Below are 23,670 nucleotides of genomic sequence, written 5' to 3' on the forward strand. Positions count from 1 at the left end.
TAATAGCTCGGTATTTGGATGGATGATGAATTTAGAGAGTTCATGTTCTAAGGCAGTAAAATCCATCCTTAATAATAGCAGGAAAGTCTCTATAAGAAAATGTTATGCTGCAAAATAAAAGAGATTTTTCCATCTGTGCCAATGCCATCAGATACAGTAACTCCTCGCATAACATTGTAGTTATGTTCCTGAAAAATGTTACTTTAAGTGAAATGATGTTAAGCAAATCTAATTTCCCCATAATTTATGTAAATGGGGGGTGGTTAGGTTCCAGGGAAAATTTTTTCGCCAGACAAAAGACTATATTTTATATATGTATACACACACACACACACACACACACACACACACACACACAGTATAAGTTTTTTAAATAAACAATTTATTACGGTACACAGCAATGATGAGTATGAAGTTTGGTTGAGGTGGTGAAGTCAAAGGGTGGGATATTTCCCAGAGAATGCCTTGCTGCTAAATGATGAACTAGCACTCGGCTGAGCCCTCAAGGGTTAACACGTTGTTAATGTAGCCTCACACTCTACAAGGCAGCAAGAATGGAGGGAAGAGAGACAGCATGGCAGAGAGAGACAGAGAGACACACTGTGTGTGTGTGTGTGTGTGTGTGTGTGTGTGTGTGTGTGTGTGTGTGTGTGTGTGTGAGAGAGAGAGAGAGAGAGAGACGTGCATTGCCCCTTTAATTACACTGGCCCCACTCTAAGTACATTGCCTTTTTAAGGAGATCAGCAAGTTGAGATAGCTGCTGCTGCCAGCAAGCTCCCTTCATCCTGAGCCCTGCCGTGTGTCCTCCTCCCCGCTCTGTGGAGCTGGGGTACAGGAGCGGGGGAGAGGAGAGGGACACCCTGACATTAGCACCCCTATCCCCTTCCCCTCCCCGCCAGCAAGCAGGAGGCTCCTGGGAGCAGCTCCAAGGCAGAGGGCAGGAGCAGCACAGGGCAGTGGGGGAGGGACAGCTGAATTGCCTGGCAATTGCTAGCCTGCTGGGTGGCTGCTGCACAGGGAACTTAGGGGAGCGGGGAGCTGATGGGGGCCTGCCGGTCCATCCTTCTTCCAAGCCCCTACCAGCTAGCTCCAACGGGCTGCTCTTTCTGCAAGCAGTGGACAAAGCAGGTGGCTGCCAAACAACATTATAAGGGAGCATTGCACAACTTTAAATGAGCATGTTCTCTAATTGATCAGCAACATAACAACGAAACAGCGTTAACCGGTATGACTTTAAGTGAGAAGTTACTGTATCTCCGCATGGCGCAGAGATACTACCCATTCTGGACTACCTTCTTTCTTTAAAAACATCAGGTCTGTCCCTCAACTTGCTGCAAATGCATTTGGTGACAATTAATGCCTTCCTTCCTCTGGTGGAGAACTTTTTGGTCTTCACCCACTGTATGATATGATATAATAGCTCACCTTAACTGATTACTCTCGTTATAGTTAATGTGGCAACACCCATTTTTTCATTTCCTCTGTGTATATATATATCGTCCTACTGTATTTTCCACTGCATGCATCTGATGAAGTGGGTTTTAGCCCACGAAAGCTTATGCTCAAATAAATTTGTTAGTCTCTAAGGTGCCACAAGAACTCCTTGTTCTTTTTTCTATGACAGTGAGTTTTTCAAAAGGCCTTAAGCTTTCCTCTGGTGCTAAAACCTACTTCAGTTTGGGACCTCAGTTTTGTTCATATTTGCAACATTCATGAATCCTCCATTTGAACCTTTAGCCTCCTGCTTCTTTCTTCATCTGTCTATAAAGGTGGCCTTTCTGACTGCAGTTATGTGTGCCAGAAGAGTTTGGTGAGGTTGGGTCTCTTATGGCGGTATACCGTCCCTACAGGGCGTTCGATAAGGATAAGGTCTCTTTGAGGTAACACCCTACATGAATTCCAAAGATTCCCTCCAAATTCTACTTAAATCAGGTCATATACCTTCCAGAGAAGATACGGAGTTCCATTCTCTGGATGTTTGTCGAGCCTTAGTGTTCTACTTGCAGATGACAAAACCCTTCAGGAAATCTCCTAGACTATTCATCTCCTTTGCTGAACATATGAAAGGATATCTCCTCACTGAGACTTCTTAAATGGCTTCAGGTTGCATCCTGCTATGCTATGAGTTGGCTGCAATAGCTCCTCCACAGTGTCAGAGCCCACTCGTCCAGAGCCCAGGTATCCTCAGTGGCATCTCTTCAGGATGTCCTCCTGGAAATCTGTAGAGCAGCAACATGAGACTCTGTGCATACCTTTACTAGGCATTACACCCTGGCACAAGCATCTTCAGCAGATGCATCCTTCAGCACAGTGATCCTGAAATCTGTGATACAGCAGAGTTCCTCCTCCTCCTCAATAAGGACTGCTTATGAGCCGCCTAAAGTGGAATACACATAGTGACTATCACTCAAAGAAGAAATTCTGGTTACTGACCTTATATAACTGGAGTTCTTCAAGATGTGTGGGCCCTATACGTATTCAACTACCCTGCCTCCTTCCCCTCTCCTCTGAATTCTTTCCTAAGGTGATTCATAGTACAAAAGGAATTGAAGAGACGTTTAGTCCACACCGCCTCATATGCTCTTGTTTCAGAGCATGAGGAGGCAGAGGGTGCAGCTGTGGACCAACGACCACTGCTAATGAAAAATCTTCCTGTTTCAGGCATATGCAACGCATGTGCACCTAGCATGGAATACACATAGGGTCCCCACTTGAAGAACGCCAGTTACTGTAAGGTAAGTAACAAGAATATTTTTCAATCCATTAAGACTATACCTATGCTTAGAGCTGGGGGTGCAATTCCCATCTTGAGCAGACATAATCGCACTAGCTCTGATTGAGCTAGTGTGCTAAAAAATAGGAGTGTAGCCATAGTAGCAAGGCAAGTGGCAGAATGGGCTAGCCCAAGTACATACCCACAGGGTCCAGGCACATTTGTACTCGGCATGGCTCTCCTGTGCAACTGCTACCACTATTTTTAGCGTGCTAGTTCGATCAGAGCTAACACGACTAAGTCTGCTTGAGATGGGAATTGCACACCCTGTTCCAAATGTAGACGTCGCCTACGTTTAACTTTAACACTATACATTTATTTTGCGTTTCGTTATTTGTACTGTCCTCTGCTAATAATAAGAAAAATTCACTGTGTTTCAAAAAAAGTTTTATTTGAACATTTGAGACCAATAGCAAATTATGAAAACACGTGCTTTTGTTTTTGCTACAGCTGGCCAAGAATGTAGGAAATAATTGTTTTAATGATATAATGGAAGGGAGTTTACCTAGTCCTTCACCCAAACCCACTCCATCAAGTGATATGTAAGTACTGAACATGAACACTTCCCCATTATACAGTTGGAATGGAGTATATATGTGTAGATAGATTTTCCATAGTGAGATATATTAAACTATAATCAAGTCAAGGGAGAAGGTAAATAAGAAAAAGCTGTCCGAGGATGGCAAAAAATGTTGTTTCATTCCACCTGCCAATCTTGACTGTTAAATTTCTCATTACGGAATTCCAAATCCCTTCTCTAGTCATTGTTTCTCTTTAAATTTGCTCTTGAATTTACTTCACAGGCAGTTACAGTGTTCGTACATGATGGGTTGTGTCTCCTTAGAATATGCTACAGAATCTTCCACACTTGTTTGGTTTTGTAATTCATGCTTTTGTGATAAACTCTAATGGATTAACTAATAATAAAACTTTTCATATTAATTTATGGATGAATCCAGACCCATTTTCCTCTGGTGTGGGGGCTAGCTAAGCAGCAGAACTCGTGTTGTTTTGCTGCCTGGTGGAGGAGGTCATGCAGAGAAGTTCAGCTCCTGAGGAGTATGGAAGTAGTGGCTTAGTTATTCTGTAAATGTGCAAGACCAGATGATCATTGCAGTCAGGGGAAATAAGGTCCCATAGAACGCATACCAGCCACTAAACTAACTGGGATCTGGATTTTAACTTTAAAGTGGGATTGTCACACCAGGGAAATCTTGAAAAAAGAGGGCATTTCTACAAACAGCAGTAATTGGACAGTAATTTTGGTTTTCCCTTTACTTTTATGGAAGATGTTTAGTTTGAAAAAGAGCTTTCTTCTCAATCCTTCTTCTCCTTCATTATGCAGCGAAGTCATAATCCTCTGTTTACAATACATTTCAACTGCCTTGGAAATAATTGTTGTAAACTCAGTTTTATATCGTCAGTTCAGTTACTATAAGGCAAGTAGATGATGGTCAGAAAGGCGAAAACCCTTGTTTTAAACAAATAGAATCACAGAAATAGTAATGGCAAAAATCTGTTATTATCATGTTCTATTCCCTGGCGCCTATATATACATGAGTTACACACTTCGATTTTGGGAACTCAGTTCAATTCAGAACTGAAGACTCAAGGGGATTTTCATAATATGAAAATACATGCAAGATGCATCAATTTGTTCAATTGTTCTTCATAATTTTTCTTGTTGATACTTCTTACATGTGTGTATAGATATGTGTGTATAGATATGTGTGTATAGATATAGATATGTGTGTATAGATCTATATAATGTCTGCTTTCTTGGTCTTTTGATTATGAATAGTGTAAGAAAAATTATGAAGAACAATTGAACAAATTGATGCATCTTATATGTATCTTCCTATTATGAAAATTGTCTTCTGCATCTTCAGTTTTGAATTAAACTGAATTCCCAAAATCAAAGGCTGTACCTCATGTATTACTGAAAAGGCAGGATACTGTAAGATGCTTGTTTACTTCATTTTGGACCTCTTTTTTGCAAATAGTGTGCCACATGCATAGTGATTAAATTATTATATATAAAATGGGGTTATCAGATCTTTTTCTATACAGTCAGTCCTGACTTTTCAGTTTAAGCAAGCAGAGTTCTGATTTTAAGCTTAAAATCAGTCCATTTGAAATCCCTTTTGCTCAGAATTCTATACCAAGTTCTGTTTTTCCCCCCCAGGACTGCACGTAAAGAATATATCACTGCTAAGTATGTAGATCATAAGTTTTCTAGAAAGACTTGTGCATCTGCAGCAGCTAAACTGAATGAACTACTTGAGGCTGTCAGATCCAGGGATTTACTTGCACTAATTCAAGTCTATGCAGAGGGGGTAGAGCTAATGGAGCCACTGTTAGAGCCTGGACAGGTAAGCTTATCCGATAAACAATACTGAGTAAGTTAAGAACATTATTTTTGGAAGCCATCCATTAAAATAGTGATATAACTTATAAGTACATGGGTGAATGTCGTTTATTAGAATCATAGATGAAAAAGATCTTAGCTGATCTGGCTTATCCTCCTGTCAGTGTGTATTTTCTCTTGCCTTCTCCTGTACAGTTTAAAAGATTTGTTATGAATGTTTGTATATGTGCTCAAAGAATAGTCTAGTACATTTTAAAAGTCTGAAAGGTAAATAATGTGGTGACCAGATCTGAGTGTTGTATTGAGGGGCATCCTTATTTCTAATAAGTCGTTTTTGATGTGTGTCCCCTTTTTGAGTCCCTCCAACAGGTTACCTTTCTCCACATCAGACACAAACTTCTGGTCCGTATCTTCAAGGCTGTTCACAATTCAGCTTCTTATTTGCCTACTTTTTTTTTTTTTTATCAGACTGTGTCATGTTGTGTATCGATGCCTCTAGTCTGACAATAGTGGCAGCCTCCAGCATTCATTTTAAGCACCTTCTTTGCTGCTCCATGTGCACTGAATTACCCTCCCTGAATCTATTCACAAAGCCATTAATCTGTTCTCCTTCAGATCACTTCTCAAAGATCACCTCTTCTGTAATGCAGACAGTAAGATACTTAATGATAATGGCTCAGTGGATAGCTTGGTACAGGCCCATTAAAATCTTTATTTTATGTGTATTTAAAAAAAAAAAACCTTGAAGCCTGTAAGTTATGAATATAGCTAGTATGTGCAACTTGGTATTCCTATTACTGAAATTGTCGACACCCAATAGTTGCATTTTGTCCCTATCAAGACTGTAAACTCTTTGGAGCAGGGATTTATCTTTATATGTTTGTAATGTGCCCAGTAGAAAGAGGTCTTGATCCTGACTGCTGCTTCTGGACACTACTGGAAAAGAAATAACAAATAATGATGGCATATTTTCTCTTTCTTTCTATACTATAGTTTAAATGACAGGTTTCATTATGCAAGGTACTGCATTTAGCCGTATGGAGTGGAAATCCATCAATTTCATTTAAATTTGTTAGTCTCTAAGGTGCCACAAGTACTCCTGTTCTTTTTATAGTTTAAATGTTAGGAGTGTCTGTTATGTTCAGAGACCAGTCTGATAAATACATTATAAAAGACTAGCGAGTTGATGACCTGGTCTACATCCCAGGCGCAGCTACACTACACCCTATTAAAATGACACACAATTCTTGCAAGGTGTATTCCTTTTAAAGTGACTAACTTGAATGCACAATATTCTTAAGAAATGTCATGTGGTGGTATTAATACATGCAAGTCTCTGTGTGTGTTGTATACTATGAAATAGTAATTCTGTTTTCTTAAGTGCTGATCATGATACAATATTTCTATTAACATTGTTTTCTTCAATAGGAAAATGGCTGATTTTTTTCAGAAGTCCTGAACACTCGCAGCTCCTATCGAGTTCAGTGAGAGTTGAGTGCTCAGTTCCTTTGAAAATCAGAATGCTTTGATTTAGACTCTAAACTTATGCACTCATATTTGAAATTTTTGGCTTCTATTATTGTCTTTGTGTATTTCACCATTATCAATCATAATCCTTTCACCGGTATCACAATTTGTTGTGCATAGTTTTACAGGCATATGGTTCCCTACCCAGAAGATGCTTACAGTCTAAGGACCCAGTATTACAAGTTCTTATGGGGAGGAGGACATACTCCTGCTAGAAGGGACTAATTGCAGTTGTTACTAGGAGTAATGGTTACTAGTGTTTTCAGGATTGTGCACAATCGTTAGACCAGACTTGATACAAAAGGAAAGCTGGTTGGAGAGACTGATGGGAGCAAAAGGAAAGGGATACTACTTCCTGGGAAATGAAGCACCCATAAAGAGTGAGAAACAAATATAAGTGATTGAAGTATATTTCAGCAGGAGATTAACCGTGATAATCTTTGCAGAAGAGAGTCAGAAAGTGTTTAATCTTGTACATTTTTTCATGTGTTTAGGAGCCAGGTGAAACAGCACTTCATTTAGCAGTCCGGACTGCTGACCAAACCTCTCTTCATCTGGTTGACTTCCTTGTACAAAACTGGTATGGATTGCTCACTTGTTAACCAGAATAACTTTAATGACAAATGTACCAATTCAAAATCATTCTCATCATTTACATTGCTTTGTATGGAGTTTTTTATTAATGATCATACTACTTAATATATTTTTGATGTTGCATCTGAATAGAATTACTAACTTGAGTTGACCTTTGTGTTGTAAAGCAATAAAAAAGGGAAAAAGAATAAAAACATGAACATTAGGTACATGAACTATGTAGGAAAAGAGACACTATATGATAGAGTATGGGGGGAAGCGAAAACACTGAGAGAACTTTTATGACAAAGGAAAATCAATGCAAATAGATAATGCGGAAAAGAGATGACAAGAAAGCTTCCAAAATTAGGGATAGAATAATTCAAGGAAAGCAAGACAGTGAAAACAAAGGTATAGAAATTTTTTCTCTCAGAAAATGAGAAGTAAAAGAATTAAAGTAACCTAGGAAAAGATGTACATTTTAATAAACAGGTTTAAAACTATGGAAAATGCAATACAGTAGAACCTCAAAGTTATGAACACTGAGGAATGGAGATTGTTCATAACTCTTAAATGTTCGTAACACTGAACAAAATGTTATGGTTGTTCTTTCAAAAGTTTATAACTGAACATTTACTTAATACAGCTTTGAAACTTTACTATGCAGAAGAAAAATGCTGCTTTTAACCATCTTAATTTAAATGAAACAAACACAGAAATAGTTGTTGTTGTTTTTTTGTCTCTGCTGCTTGATTATGTACTTCCAGTTCCAAATGAGGTGTGTGGTTGACTGATCAGTTTGTAACTCTGGTGTTTGTAAGTCTGAGGTTCTACTGTAGATGGCGTAGCAGTGTTAAGTAGCAAGTTTTCAACCTATCAATGGTTGTTGAGATATTTTATGGTGTAGAGTGGATGTGATGACAGGGGCAAGGAAAACTTAGTGAAAATGCACACTCTAAAGGAAATAAACTCAATTCATATACAATACAGCATGATTATTTCTGATATGAGATTTCACAGTGTGTGCAATGAGCTGACGAAATAGATTCTATGTCACTTTTAATGATTTCCTGTTGAGTGAAGAAAACAAAGAGCTGCTGCTGTCTTGTCAAATTGTGGGTTTTAGCACAGTAGCAGTAATTAAGGGCTAGGAGATGATCAGTTGGCTCATCACAGCCTGTTTTTTCTAACACAGCTGATGTTTCCTGTTAACCTTCAGAATACAGTCTGAATTATACATGTTTTCCCTTCCCCTTTCCAGTAACTCAAGTACCTACTTCACACTTTATATAGTCTGTATAAGAGAGGAAACTTAGTCTTGTGGTTAAAGCACAGGTCTTGAAGTCGGAAATGGGTTCCATTTTTAGATCTCTCATTGACTTGTTATGTGTCCCTGAGCAAGTCACTCAACCTTTCTGACCCTTCACTTCTCTCATATGTCAAATGGAATAAATGTTACTTGCCTACATTTGCAGAAGTGTTTAAAGGGTTAATTTATTAATGTTTGCAAAGCACTTTGAGACCAATTGGAAAATGCTTTAAAAGTGCAAATTATCATTGTTGGTTTTTGCAGATGGTTTGATACTTTACACAATTATTAGTTAAACTGATTCTGCTTAGTTATGAAATCTTCACTTGATGATCTTTTATGTCAATGTTCTCATCTGCATAGCCAGATTTTTTTTTTTTTGTCAATTACTCTGTCATGTTAAACTCAAAATTGGAGTGCACTTCTCCAACAAAAAGAGCCAGCCACTGGTTCTTTGTTATGAACAACACTGGTCAGCCTCCTTATATATTTGTCTTCTAATCATTTATCATTTTCTGCGGACAAGTCTACACTATAGATCTACATCGGCTTAGCTGCATCAGTGCAGCTGTGCCGCTGGTGAAGATGCGCTATGCTGACAGAAGACCACTCTCCCATCGGCATAATTACTCCACCTCAGTGAGAAGCAGAAGCTATGTTGGAGGGAGCGCATCTCCCGCCAATATAGTTCCGGTGTGCACAGCGCGAAAGTTGCGTTACTCGGGGGGATGGGGAGGGAGAGACATAAGTTAGATCGACTTAAGCAGTAGTCTAGATCTGCCCTGAGGCTGTTCTTTGATTTTCATAAATATACATATTAAAACTCAAACGTCCAGAAATGATGAAGAGTATTATCCTGTCATGCTAGTGACACAGTGGACACTTTCATTCCAAGTCCCTGTTTTCAGGCAAGGGCTTCCAGCAAAAGAAGAAGAGGGCCTCTGAAAGAGGGCTGGTCCTTGATGACTCCTGCTTAATCTTCCTGCTACCTCATGAGGATGGGGATTGGTTTTCTTATCCCTTCCAATAAGGAAGTTGGAAGCCTCTCTGCTGCTTCATGTTCTGATTATATAGTGGGCCCAGCTGCCCAGGCTAGACACAGCAGTAATAAAGGCTGCCTCAGCGCAAAGGCTAACGTGCAGGTCTCTCAGCTTGAGATGAGGATTCTATTCTAGTCACTGTGTGGAGCAGACAGTAATAAAAAATACAACATATGCACAAGGGAGCCAAATTCCAAAAAAATGTCAGTCTTCTGACATGTGTAAAATCTTTAGTGGCTTTACAATGCATTAATGAAGATTTTCTTTTTTTGACATTGACAGAGTCCCACTAAGGGAATGGTATGCCACCATCAGGCTTAACACTCTCAGATAAAAATATGTGGGAAGATCAAAGGAAAAGATGGACATATATTAATCCTTGTTTTAAAACAAGATCATCACTTTTGGCAAGGTGACACAAAACTACCAGAAATGGAATGGAATGGTCAAAAAGAAAAAGAAATGCTGTGACTTTCCAACCTAAACTAAATTTAACAATATAAATAGGGCCCTACCAAATTCACTGTCCATTTTAGTCAATTTCATGGCCAGGGGTTTTTAAAATTAGTCAAAATTTCACTTTTTCAGATGTTTACATCTGAAATTTCATGGTGTTGTAACCCTTGGAGTCCCGACCCAAAAGGCTGTCCGGGGGTGAAAGGGGAAGGATCACAAGGTTATTGTAGGATGATCGTGGGATTACCACCCTTACTTCTGCCCTGTTGTCTTCAGAGCTGGGCAGCCAGAGAGGAAGGCTGCTGGCCAGGTGCCAGCTCTAAAGCCGGTACCACCACCAGCAGCAGCGTAGAAGTGAGGGTTGCAGGGTATGGGGGGTGGGTTACCATATGTCCAGTTTTCCCGGGAGTCTCCTGCTCCAGTGGGGGCAGGTAACAGCTCAAGGAGCCGCAGCCTCTCCCTACACCAGGAGGAGGTGATAGCTGGAACTGCGGAGCTTCCTGCACTTGGGGGAGGTTCCTGGAGGTGGGTCTGACGCACCCCGGGAGCGGCCGCTGCAGGGGAAGAGGAAGACTCATCCTTCCCCATGCCTGCTGGGACTAACAGCTGGAGCCCTCCGTAGGGTAAGAGTCGTCAGCTGAGCACCAGATTTCATGGGAGAGATCAGTTTTCACAGTCCATGATGTATTTTTCACAGCCATGAATTTGGTAGAGCCCTAAATATAAAGTACTTGTTAAGATACAAAGTTAGATTTGATAATTTAACATGACTGAGAAAGAGGAGTTGGGTTTGACCACTCTTGATGGTGAATAGAAAGGAATTTAAGATACCTGTATGAAGAACGGGGCACATACCCTTGGGCTTTGGAATGTCGGCTCAGAGAAAACATGCATACCCTATAACTTTCAGATACTGTTCAAAAAAGGTTCCAGAGCCACCTGCCTAGGCACACAACTCCTACAGTATATTTCACTGAAAGCAATGCAGACACAGAACAAGAGTTACTGTTAGACTGAAAAGGGGAGTTACTTGTTAAAATACACTTTTGCTTTGAAGAAGTTCTGTATGTTGTCCATAATAAGATACAATATACAGATGACAAATTTGGGGTTGAACATGTATGTGATTTTTTTTCTCATCTTTTTCTTTACTTTGTTTAGTGGAAACCTGGATAAACAAACTGCATTGGGGAATACAGTTCTACACTACTGCAGTATATATAATAAACCTGAATGTTTGAAATTGCTTTTGAGAGGCAAACCAACTATTGATATAGGTAAGCTCGCTAATATGTGATGCTTGAAATGTTTGGTTCCTATAATATGAGTTTAACCAGTTTTATTTGTATACCAGTTTGTAAAAACTGATTTACCAAGCAAAAATGAAAATTGTGTTAAACACATCTATGACCCTATCAAGAAGACTGAGAGAGGAATTCAGCTAGGAAATAGGCTTTAAATAATTTTTTTCAAATATTTTCTTTTGAAGAATTGCAAGTTTAATGTATGGTTCCAGAGAGATTTTACAGCATAATGTGTATATATAAAATTATTCCACTTTTTAACTTATTTTATAGTAAACCAAGCTGGAGAGACAGCTCTGGACATAGCAAAGAGACTGAAAGCTACTCAGTGTGAAGAACTGGTAAGAAAAAGACTTTGTTTTTTAAGCACCCAACATCTCAAAACATTTGCAGAATTAAGATAAATCAGAAATTATTAAAATATTTAAAATTAAATAATGTCACAAATTAAAGAAGAGAAGTTTCTTTTTCTAAAGATACTGTCTATGCAGGAGTCTCACTCCTGGATTTCATATCTCCAGGTTGGAAATTACCTTGCTTTTAAGGTGTTTGTTTGGTTTTTTTTGGTATTCTCTGGGTCTTCAGTAGCTTAGCTTGAGGGTTCTTCCCTACTAGATATGCTTCACCCTCAGAACATTCCAGCCAGTTTCTTTATGACTGGTTAGTGAAGAAGCATGCTTTCTACAAGAAATGTTTTAGCTATTTTAACCCGCACAGCTAAAGTGCTTACTTTTATAGATCCAGGTTAGGAGCTGTGCATCTTTCTCAGTTCTGGCCTCTTCCCCAATCTGAGACATCTTGGCTGCACCTCACTGTATCTCATGGGACACATGTTCTCCCTGTCAGCCTTTCTGCCAGGACCTCAAATCAGGCCAGTAAAATGATGGTGCACATATCAAGGCTTGTCAGGTCTGGGTCTCCCCATAGATTTGCTGCCAGGAGCACAGAACGTATTTGTTGATGGAGTAATTAGACATCTCCATCTTCAGAAATCCTGAAAAGAGAAATAGAAACAATCAATATTGAGCTCCTAAAGAACAAAGAAATTAAGGTGCAGTGAGTGAAAGTAAGGATAACTAGCACCCAATGTGGGTTACAGAAGTAAGCTGGAGCTGTGATGGTTAAAACTCTTAAACATCTCCTGTAGGGGAACTCCTTTGCTAAATGCAGTCAGAATGTTCCAGGGGCACATAACAGGAGTTTCTTATTGGGCAATGCCATTGAGTAGACCTACAGGTATCTGAAAGGGCCAGAAGTGTTAGAACTTGGGGAATTTCCCTCTGGACCAGAAACCCAATAATGAGAATTCTGCAAGGTGACATTTTCAGAGAAGCAGAATAACATGTAAGTAATTTTTCCTTCTTGCTTTTGAAAGAAACTGGCTGAAATGTTTCTGGCCTCTAAGGATATGTCTACACTACCATTAAAAACCTGTGCCTGCTGACTCAGGCTCTTGGGGCTTGGGCTAAGAGGCTGTTTAAATGCAGTGTACACGTTTGGGTTTGGGCTGGAGCTTGGGTTATAGGATCCTGCGAGGTGAAAGGATCCCAGAGCTCAGACTGCAGCCTGAGCCCAAATGTCTACACAGCAATTAAACAGCCTCTTAACCTGAGCTCAGTGAGCCTGAGTCATCTGGTAGATACTATCACTTCTGCTACTCTCAGTGCTCTTTCTAGTGCTGCAGACATACTATCCATTAAAAGAAGAGCTACTGCACAACAGCATTGTGAGGGCTGCCTGCTAACTTTTTGACTGTGTATACAATGGTTTTGTGTAGTAATAAATGTACCCTCTACGAAAACCTTAGCAATAAACCATCAGGTATACTAGCTTGTTGACATGGGGCAGTTTGACAGTAAAAAGTTTTTGATGCCATTAATGACCCTTTAAAATCGAGGATCTAACTAAGCAGCACTACATTTGCTTATTATTGTAATTGAAATCCTGCAAGTACCTACTCAGACTGTCATGGTTAATTAAAAATAAGACTGATCATTTCATGTGTTTTTATATTTTTCCATATTTGGAGGAGAGAAAAAATTCTCCATTTCTTTGAAAACTGACAGTGGGACTAAGTTCACAATTGAAAGGAAATGGCAACACTTAATATCGATGTAAACTATAAAGGAAGTAAAAAGTTATGGTGTCAAAGTATTTGTGCTGATGAAGATAAATCAATGGGTAAACTTTCTTTGGGTAGATTGGAGCCTTAACTACACAATTTCCATTAAGTTAAATTAAGTAAGATGTCCTAACCCCTGTGCAGTGCTTTGTAAATATACAAATTATTATTTATGTTGTTGTATGATGCAAGACAGCCTCAACACCAAAGAGCTTACAATATGAAATAAGTGAAAGAACACACACACACACATGGTGGGAAGTATGAGGGAGTAGATAAGAGGTTTTATTATTCTCCCCCATAATTTCAATAAACTGCTTTTTGAAGGTCAGCACAGAAGATCTGGGTCTCTGAGTGGGGTTTGAGCGAGTCATATAGACTGGCCAGATGGAGTTCGGAGGACATTCCATGTGTAGGGGGTAGTGTCTGTGGGGAGAGGATCTGACAACTTCATATTGGTCTTAAAAGATGCTTTGATACAACAGTGATGGGGGCCATCTAAGTACATAGACAGGAAAGTGTCAGTTTATAAATTTACTTTGCTCCTTTCTTCCCACTGTTCCATAGATGACATCACAAATGGCACACACAAAAATAACTAGAAATCTCTAATAGTTTGGCCTGAAAAGCTGTACAGAAAAGGGGAAATTGTTTTTTAGAAGAACTCTCCAGATGTATGCTGCTTTATACAGACATTCTGTTGTGTTAAAAGTATTAGCATGTTTTAGTCAAATATGACAACTCCCATGGGTTAATAAGTGCTTTAAAGAAAATTTGATTTAAATGTTTATGTGGATGTTTTTGTTTCTTGGGCTTCATGATTTTAATTTTGGGGAAGGGAGAAGGGTTTAAAACTAACAGTGTTTTTTTGCCATTTGTTCAAACTCTTAAATATTAAAAATTCTTACTGCACGCTTTTTGGAATAGGAAGCAGAGATTGACAAAACAATAAGCATTTTGATACTGTTACATTTTTGCTTTTCAGCTTTCCCAAGCCAAGGCAGGGAAGCTAAATCCACATGTACATGTAGAGTATGAGTGGAACCTTCGACAGGAAGAAATTGATGAAAGTGATGATGATTTAGATGACAAGGTAAAAGTAAATTTTGAATGTGTGACATGGGGTTCCAAGAAGTTCTCAAAGTTGGCTAGTTTTGTGGCAATGTAAGAAAATATTTTTAATTTAAATTTAATATGAAATTCAGTAGTTGCTACTTAGCCATTTGAAACTAATGCTGAAATCTTTATCCTGTCCCAGTTTTTCGAGTAATTGCACATCTGCATTCCACTGTAGGATACTCAGTGCACAGTTGTCGGAAACCTTTTTCTCTCAGCAGTAGCCATCAGGGTGGCTTGAGCGCCTTCTGTTGCCGTGCGCCAGTGCATGCTGTGTAAGAATGTGAAGCCACCCCCAACCCTCCTCAGTTCCTTCTTACCACCAGTGACAGCTGTTGGAGTGCTCCCAGTCTTGCTATCACAAGTTTATTTCCCTCACTCTTTGTATATAGTCTGTTTCTCATTTAGTAGTTAGTTAGATATAGTGTATAGTTCATGCTAGTCTTAAGTTTAAATTTTTAGGTCTTTTTGGACCAAATTTGATTCTCAGGCCCAGGACTGGGGCTAGAACCATGCCTCGCTCTCTGTCATTCAAATCCTGCCCGTTGTAAGCCAAACTGATGCTGGTTAGTGACCCACACCTAGAGTGACCAGATAGCAAGTATGAAAAATTGGGACAGGGGTGTAATAGGTTGCATATATAAGACAAAGCCCCTAATATCAGGATGGGCCAGATAATATAGGGGCATCTGGTTACCCTACCCACACCCCAGCTGCCTAAAATGTTTGGAGGAGTCCCACATCAGTGACAAGTGTCACATTTGTAGAGGGTTTAAACCTCGCTTTAAAAAAGATAGAGCAGCAAGACCTAAGTGTCTCCTTACAGAAGCGGCACTTAGCCCTCCATGAGAGCCATCAGACGGTGAGCACAGCAACATCGGTACGCACTGTGCCTCCTGAGATGACTTCAGTGCTACATTCTGTGTCTCCGGAACTGAAGAAGAGACAGATTTTCCAAGGACATAGTACCTCATACAGCAAGACCTTTGGTACTGAGGCCAGCTAGAAGCAAGAATTCTGAGAGGGATACTGAGGAGAGCATTCCCCAGAGTGTTTCTCTACTACAAAGGGGGAATATTTGTCAACTCCAGAACCTGTGCCAGGTCTGTCGAGGCCAACCCCTGATGTTCCTATACACTGGATTCAAGACTCAATTCCAGTACCAACAATGCCAGAGGCATAATGCTGCTGCCAGAGAATTGTTTAACCTTTCTGTATTGGTGTCCCTGCTGATTCAGGAAGTTTCAGCTGATACTGGTGACTATAGTTCCTGCACCAGCTTCTCAAGACCATGCAGTGCCAATGCCACTTCCAGTACCTAGAAGGCCTATATATTCCAGGGGCAAGCTACTGTTAATATCCCCAGTACCACCGTCCCCTGGTTCGGCTCACCTGTGTCCTGTCCACCTGGGTTCTATTCCACCATTATCACGGGACTTGGAGTCTGATTTGGAAGTGGGGTCTTTTGTGTCCCATACCAGACAGGCAGTTGACTTTCCATAAGAGCCTTAAGGTCCATGGATGTCACATCAGTCCCAACAGTGGGCACATCGCAAAGGGCAATGGCCTGCATAACATGGGGCCCACCACTATGTCAGTGGCCATTCTGGAAGGTGGGGTGTCCCCCCTTCCTGTTAAGCCCTCTCTTCACCTGTCTGAGTTGACTTCCTCAAGAGTAAACAGAGATCATCAGCACCACAGACAATGGTTTCTGGAGCAGTACTGAGCAACTGGAAATTACTCAGACAGCACCTCCACTGCAAGAGGCAGATCAGCCATTCCCTCAGCATTGCACTGTGTACCGATGGTGCGTCTTCTTCCTCATCACCCTGTGAGGCTGTAGAGACAGTGAGTGATTCTCCACAACCAGAGAATTACAAGGCTCACTAAGGACTGCTTAAAAGGGTGGCCTTGGTTTTAGACAGTCAAGTGGAAGTGGTCCATGAAAAATATCACAAGCTAGTGAACATATTAGTATCTGTGGAGCCCTCCAGAGTGGCAGTTCCAATTAATGAAGCAATTCTGGACCAGTTAAAAAACTTTGGCAGACCCCTTCTTCCCTCCACAGGCAGAATAGAGACACTATGTCCTTTTTAAGGGTTTTGAACATCTCTGATTTCACCTGCTCCCAATCTCTTTGGTTGTGGCACTAGCTAATGCGTGAAAGAAGCAGCAAAGAGTAATGAATCAAAGAGCCTGAATTTGTTTGGTTGCAAACTTTATTTGACAGGAGGTCTATTGCTTAGAATTACTAACCAGAAAGCTCCCCTGTGTCGCTATGATTTCACCTTATGGGGAGCAGTGGGGGCAAAAAACCTGACTGGCTTGACTTAGTTTAATAAGTTTATGGCGGGGATGGTATGATGAGACTGCCTACGATGGCATGTAGTCGATCTGCAACTGCTAGTAGCAAATATCTCCAGTGGGACTGTGATGGTATGATGGGACACTAAATGGTATGGACACTGAGTTACTACAGAGAGTTCTTTCCCCACTGTTTGGCTGGTGGGTCTTGCCCACATGCTCAGGAATTTTCCCCTGGCAGGGATCCTGGGGTTTTTTGGCCGTCCCCTACAGCATGGGGCACAGGTCACTTTCAGGTTTAAACAAGTGTAAAAGGTGGATTCTCTGTAACTTGAAGTCTTTAAATCATGATTTGAAGACTTCAGTAATGCAGCCAGAGGTTATGAGTCTATTACAGGAGTGGGTGAGTGAGGTTCTATGGCCTGCAGTGTGCAGAAGGTCAGAGTAGATGATCATGGTGGTCTCTTCTGGCCTTAAAGTCTATGAGTCTGTAAAACTTCACAACATTTAAAGACAGCTACTGGAGGACTACAGGCAGTTCACTCTCGTGATAGAGAAGGGTAAGCTGGTGGCAAGAACAGCTCTTCAGGATTGCTTGGATACGGTGGACTCAGCGCTCAATCCATGGTATCTGCCATGTCTGTTAGGAGGTGTTCATGGCTGCAATCTTCCGGTCTCTCTCCTGAAGTACAGCATATCATCCAGGATTTGCCATATGACGGTTTGTCCCGCTTTTTGGAAAAGATGGACGATAGATTGCATAACCTAAACCAGTGGTCTCCAAACTTTTTTGATCGCGCACCCCATCAGTAAAAAATTTTTGAGCACTCACCCCTCTGCCACGCCGAAGCGCAAAAAAAAAAAAAAGAAAAGCGCTCCTCCAAGGATCCTCTTGCGCACACCCCTCTTTGGAGACCACTGACCTAAATGATTCCAGGACAACACTGAAGTCACTTGGAATCTACACACAGGTGACAAAGAGGAAGCAGTTCTGGACCCATCAGGCTCACAGGTATCAGAAAACCTGAGGCCCCAAGACCTGCGGAGGAAAAAGAGGCAGGAATTACAGGAGGCTACAGCCCCCCAGTCATCTGTGACAACCAGCGGCCCAGTTTAAATATGCATTTTCACAGGTTTTTCAAAGGCAGCATACCGGTACTTATAAGCCAATCTGGTCCTACCCTTATCTTTCATGCTTTCATGCCAGTCATGCTTGGACTCACATCACATCTTATTGGTGGGTCCTAAGCATAGTGGATCTGGGCTATTCCCTGCATTCGTTTCCAACTCCTTCAGGGACTAGTCATGAGACCGTTCATCAGCAGGAGGTCCAATCTCTCCTTCTAGTGGGAGCCACAGAGAAAGTTCCTCAGGGAAAAATGTTTTTATTCCTGCTCTTTCCTTATTCCCAAATTAAAAGGCAGTCTCAGTTCTATTTTAGACCTAAGAGAGTTAAACAAGTACCTGAAGAAAATAAAGTTCCATATGGTTACCCTAGCTTCCATCATTTCTTCCCTGGAACAGGGCAACTGGTATGCTGCTCTTGACTTACAAGATGCCTACTTCCACAGAGTGATCTGTCCAGACCATGGGAAGTTTCTCAGGTTTGTAGTGAATGGGACACTGTCAATTCACGGTACTTCCATTCGGCCTCTCAGCCCCATATGTTTTCACAAAGCAAATGGTACTGGTAGTTTCATATCTGAGGAGATTGGGAATCTGTGTGTTCCTCCTGCCTGCACAACTGGCTGCTGAGAGGCCAGTCCGAGTCTCAAGTGCTGTCCAGTGTGACCATCATTTAGTCCACCTTCAATGCACTGGGGTTCTTACTCAATCTGGACAAACCAATTCTAAAATCTGTGCAAAGAATAGAGTTTACCAGAGCACTCCTGGATGCTACAAAAACCAGAGTGTTTCTTGCCCCATTCAAGGTTCGAAACACTCCGAGACCATCTTGGATCTAAAAGCACATCCTGTTACCACAGTGAACACTTCCCCAGACTTTTGGGGCACGTGGCAGCATATGTACATACCTATGTAGTACAGCATGACAGAATCCTCTTCAGGAGGCTTCAGGGTTGGTTACATTTCTCAATGTATGTCCCCTGTCAACATCGTCTAAACAGAGTGATTCACATTCCAGAGGTAATTTTGTCCTCTCTTGACTGGTGGACAGTCCCTTGCAACGTTTGTATGGGAGTTCCCTTTGTTTCTCCACAACTAAATCTCATTTTAGTCACAGATGCCTAGTCCCTGTATTGTGGTGTACACGTCAGAATCTTGCAAACGCAATGGTTTTGATTGTCACAGGATCTGAGGACGCGTATAAACTTCAGGGATCTATGTGCTATCCATCTAGCCTACTTGGTCTTCCATCCATGTATTCTGCGAAAATATCTGCTAGTTTTAACAGACAACACAGCAACTTTGTTTTATGTAATCAGACGGGGAGCGGTACATTTGTCCCAAATGTACAAGGAGGCAGTTCTACTTTGGGAGTTCTGCATAACCAATTCCATTCACCTCGAAGCTGCGTACCTTCCAGGAGAACAGAACATGTTGGCAAATCACCTAAGCAGGTCTTTGCTCATCTTCCAGCTGTGGGGGAACTCCCCAAATGGACCTGTTTGCAACAAAGGCCAACAGAAAGTGCCATCAGTTCTGTTCCTATGGGGGTCACAGCTCAGGGTCTTTGACAGATACTTTCTGCCTTTCCTCTGATACCATTACTACTCAGAGCCCTGTTCAAGGCCAAGCAGGATCATGCTTGCCTCATACTAACAGCACCAGCGTGGTCTTGGCAACATTGATTCTCGATCCTGCTAGTGTTGTTAGCGAGGCCTCCTCTACCTCTTCCATTGAATTCATATGTGGTTTCTGAAGACCATGGCCATCTGCTCCACCCCAAACTACAGGCCTTCCACTTGGCAGTATGGATGCTTCATGGCTAGCATAGTGGAAATAGTTGCTTGAAAGATGTTCAGGAAGTGCTTTTGAATTGCAGAAAGCCTTCAACTAGACATACTTACCTGGCCAAATTAAAATGTTTTTTCTATATGGTCTCAACAGAAAAGTCTCTCTCCAGTGCAGGCTTCCATTAACCATGTTTTGAATTGTCTGTTGCTCCTAAAACATCAAGGTCTGACAGTTCCATTAAAATACATTTGTCAACAATTTCAGCATTCCATCCCTCCAGTGAGTAATAGATTGCTTTTTTCCAATCCCATAAGTATCAGGTTTCTAAAAGGTTGGACCGATTATACCCTCGGGTATAAGAACCTGTTTCCCCATGAGATCTCAGCATCATGCCAACAAAATTAATGGGACCTCCCTTTGAACCTCTTGTGACTTGCTTCCAACTCCACCTCTCCACGAAAATGGTGTTTCTGATTGCGATAACCTCAGCAAGGAGAGTCGGTGAATTGAGAGCCTTGGTTTCAGAACCTTCTTAGTCATTTTTACATAAGGATAAAGTTTACCTCCAACCTCACCCAAATTCTTTACAAAGGTGGTTTCCAATTTCCACTTTAATCAAGCAATTTATTTGTCAACTTTTTTTCCCTGAAGCTTCACAAGCATAAACATGAGCAGAAGCTTCATTTACTGTATCTGAGGATGGGATTAGCCATCCACTTGACTGCATCATACCCTTTAGATTCTCAGCACAGTTATTTGGAGCAGTTGCAGACAGAGTGAAAGGTAAATTGGCTACACTCCGAAGATTTCCTCCTAGATTTCCTCTTGCGTTCGTTTTGCTACCAGTTACCTAATGTCAGTGGCTCATTCAGCTAGAGTGCAGTCAGCTTCAGCAGCTTTCCTAGTGCAAATACCTGTTTGAGACATGTACAAAGCAGCAACCTGGTCATCAGTTCACGCATTTGCTGCTCATTATTCCATTTCCCATTGGTCCAGGAATCATGCCAGTTTTGGGTGGGTTGTTGTACAGTCATTCAGATAGACTCCAAGCTCGCCTCCATGTTAATCTGCTTGTGAGTCACCTACAGCAGAATGAACATGTGCAATCACGCCAAGAAGGGAAAAATGGTTACCTACCTTTCTGTAACTTGTTCTTCGAGATATGTAGCACATGTCCATTCAATGACTGGTCCTCCTTCCCCTCTCTGTTGGAATCTATCCGATAAGAAGTAACTGGGAGGGAGTGGCTCTGTGGTGACAGAGGGTGCTTGAGCTACCCGACGAATACCGCAGTTCTGACAACTGTGTTTGAGGCGCACACACACACATTTTCAGTAGAATGGACATGTGAAACACATCTCGAAGAACAACAGTTACGGAAAGGTAGGTAACCATTTCTTCTTTCATTAAATTGTTTATTCATAGATGTTAAAATATGCACATTGAAGATAGGACATATCTTTAATGTAAAATGCATGTATGCAATTAAAAACAAAAGTTGCCCATTTTTACTTTCAGTTTTAATTGTAGCCGCCAGAAGATAATGAATGTAATTAAATCAATGTAGTTGTCCTTTTTGATGCTGATTTTTTCCCCTCCAAATTGAAATAGGTTAGGTTTTTTTAATTCATAAAAGATGCACTTTTTGTGTTAAATAAACTTTCTACAAATCCATAATTTGTTTTTACTTATTGCATCAGCAAAGACCTGTTTGTTTTTCAAGAACTGTGTTGCACCAAATTCAGGGCAAAAGGAAGGATTTCCTAGTGGTTAGAGTGGGTCTTGGGAAACCAGGTTTCAATTTCGTGCTCTCCCACAGACTTCCTGTGTGACCTTAGCTAAGTCACTTAATTGCTCTGGGTGCTCTGTTCCCCATCTGTAAAATGGGGATAATAGTACTTCCCTACCTCACACAGATATGAGGAGAAATACACTAAAAATGTTGGAAGTTGCCCCATTATTACCAAAAATGGGGACCTTAGGGATCTTCAAAATGACACATATGTTGGGAAAAGAAAATATAGCATCTTGTAAATGGCTACTGCAGTAAGCATGCCAAACTTATTTGCCTGAAAAGTTATTCCTTTATTTCTCTATGCATTTATAATTCATTCTAGCATCACATGTAATTTTAAATTAATATCCTGGCCCCACTGGTAGTCTTCCCCCTTGACTTCAATTGGGCCAGGATTTTAAGTGCAATTCAAACTGAAGATTTACTGTTACCTACTAAATAATATTTTGTTAAAAGCCAAGTGAGGTGAATAGCATAACTGTGTAGCACTACATATATATAGTTTTCAGTGCCAGTAATCTAATTACAACTTGTAAATGTTAATCTGCTAAAGTCACAGCCATTAATTTATGTGAAAGGAGTGGGAGTTTCACGAATGAGGATACTTTATGGGGATGAGCTGAAGTTATCTAACCAATAAGCCAGGAAGTCATATTGGTATCTGTTTATATGCATATCAGGAACTAGTTCTGTTGTAATCATACAAATATTTTATCTGTATTTAATCATACACACACACACACGTATATCCTTCCTGTATATATACACAGTGGCTTTCACATTTTGTATAGTATTGTAAAAAAGATAACAAAGCTGAGAATTGCAGGACTCCAAAATGTTTATATGATGAATATATTGTCCTTCCTATACTAAATCTGTGCTATAATGTCATTTTTCTCTGTTTTCATAGCCTAGTCCTATAAAGAAAGAACGTTCTCCAAGACCCCAGAGCTTTTGTCACTCTTCCAGTATTTCCCCCCAAGACAAAATGACTCTGCCTGGATTTAGCACTCCTAGAGACAAACAAAGACTGTCCTACGGAGCCTTTACAAATCAGATCTTTGTCTCTACAAGCACAGATTCTCCAGCTTCTCCAACAGCAGATGCTCCTCCTCTCCCTCCTAGAAATGCTGGCAAAGGTAAGTCTGTTCACAAAAATGATTGTTCAATGGTTATCGTAACCAACCTGAACACTTTGTGTTCTTTCAAGATTTAGTGTACTTTTCCTTCATATTGTATAATGCTTTTTAATCTGATTAAGTTCACATACTGAAAGCTTGCATTTTACAGTGCTGAAATGAAAAGTTTACAGTAGATTTGTATTTAAGTTGCATCCGACATGAATTGTTAAGAATAACAAATATGTACTACAATTTTGTTTTCTAAAAAGCAGCTAATTCATTCTATATAGAAATAATGCTGCTCATGTTATGCTTGTTATTTAAACCCAGTATTTTAATAGTACATACTAGACATGAACCCAATCAAAAATCTCAAATCTGGTGCATCTTGGTAACTAATGAGTGGTGCTTCAGGTTAAAATGCTGTGCAGCTTCTGGCAGAGAAGACAGCCAGACCATGAGCAGGCTGGTGAGGTCCCCACTTATCATACGAGACTCCCCATATGTGGAGCTGCTAGAATGGCTCTGCTGAGCACTAATGGAGTGGAAGGGAAGGTCCTAAGCCCTCCACCAGGTGGCAAGCAAACCGCATATTCACTTTAAAACTGAGTAAGAATCCCCAGCTCTTCACTGAGTGAAACAACCGCTTGGCCTTGTAGGATTATCTATGAAGAAGAATTACGGGTTTGTGCTAAAGGGCTGGTCTACACTATGGGGGGGGATCGATCCAAGATAAGCAACTTCAGCTACGCTATTCGCGTAGCTGAAGTCGAAGTATCTTGGATCGAATTACCTGGGGTCCACACAGCGCGGGATCAACGGCCACGGCTCCCCCGTCAACTGCGCTACCGCCGCTCACTCTGGTGGAGTTCCGGAGTCAACGGTGAGCACGTTCGGGGATCGATATATCGCGTCTTAACGAGACGCGGTATATCGATCCCAGATA

At 40.9% G+C, this 23,670-nt stretch overlaps 1 protein-coding gene across 4 annotated transcripts in view; it reads left to right on the forward strand.

Annotated features, from left to right (window-relative positions):
* ASAP1 (ArfGAP with SH3 domain, ankyrin repeat and PH domain 1) overlaps window positions 1-23,670 on the forward strand; it is a 285,790-nt gene that overhangs the window by 222,032 nt on the left and 40,088 nt on the right. For all 4 annotated transcript variants that reach the window (XM_054019003.1, XM_054018999.1, XM_054019000.1 and 1 more), the window contains 7 exons: window positions 3,224-3,315; window positions 4,959-5,145; window positions 7,163-7,248; window positions 11,208-11,323; window positions 11,624-11,691; window positions 14,458-14,565; window positions 22,514-22,742. In XM_054019003.1, coding sequence (XP_053874978.1) covers window positions 3,224-3,315; window positions 4,959-5,145; window positions 7,163-7,248; window positions 11,208-11,323; window positions 11,624-11,691; window positions 14,458-14,565; window positions 22,514-22,742 — 886 coding nt within the window. The remainder of the gene's footprint in view (window positions 1-3,223; window positions 3,316-4,958; window positions 5,146-7,162; window positions 7,249-11,207; window positions 11,324-11,623; window positions 11,692-14,457; window positions 14,566-22,513; window positions 22,743-23,670) is intronic.

Source organism: Malaclemys terrapin, chromosome 2 (assembly GCF_027887155.1).
Source record: "Malaclemys terrapin pileata isolate rMalTer1 chromosome 2, rMalTer1.hap1, whole genome shotgun sequence".
Taxonomy (NCBI): Eukaryota; Metazoa; Chordata; order Testudines; family Emydidae; genus Malaclemys; species Malaclemys terrapin.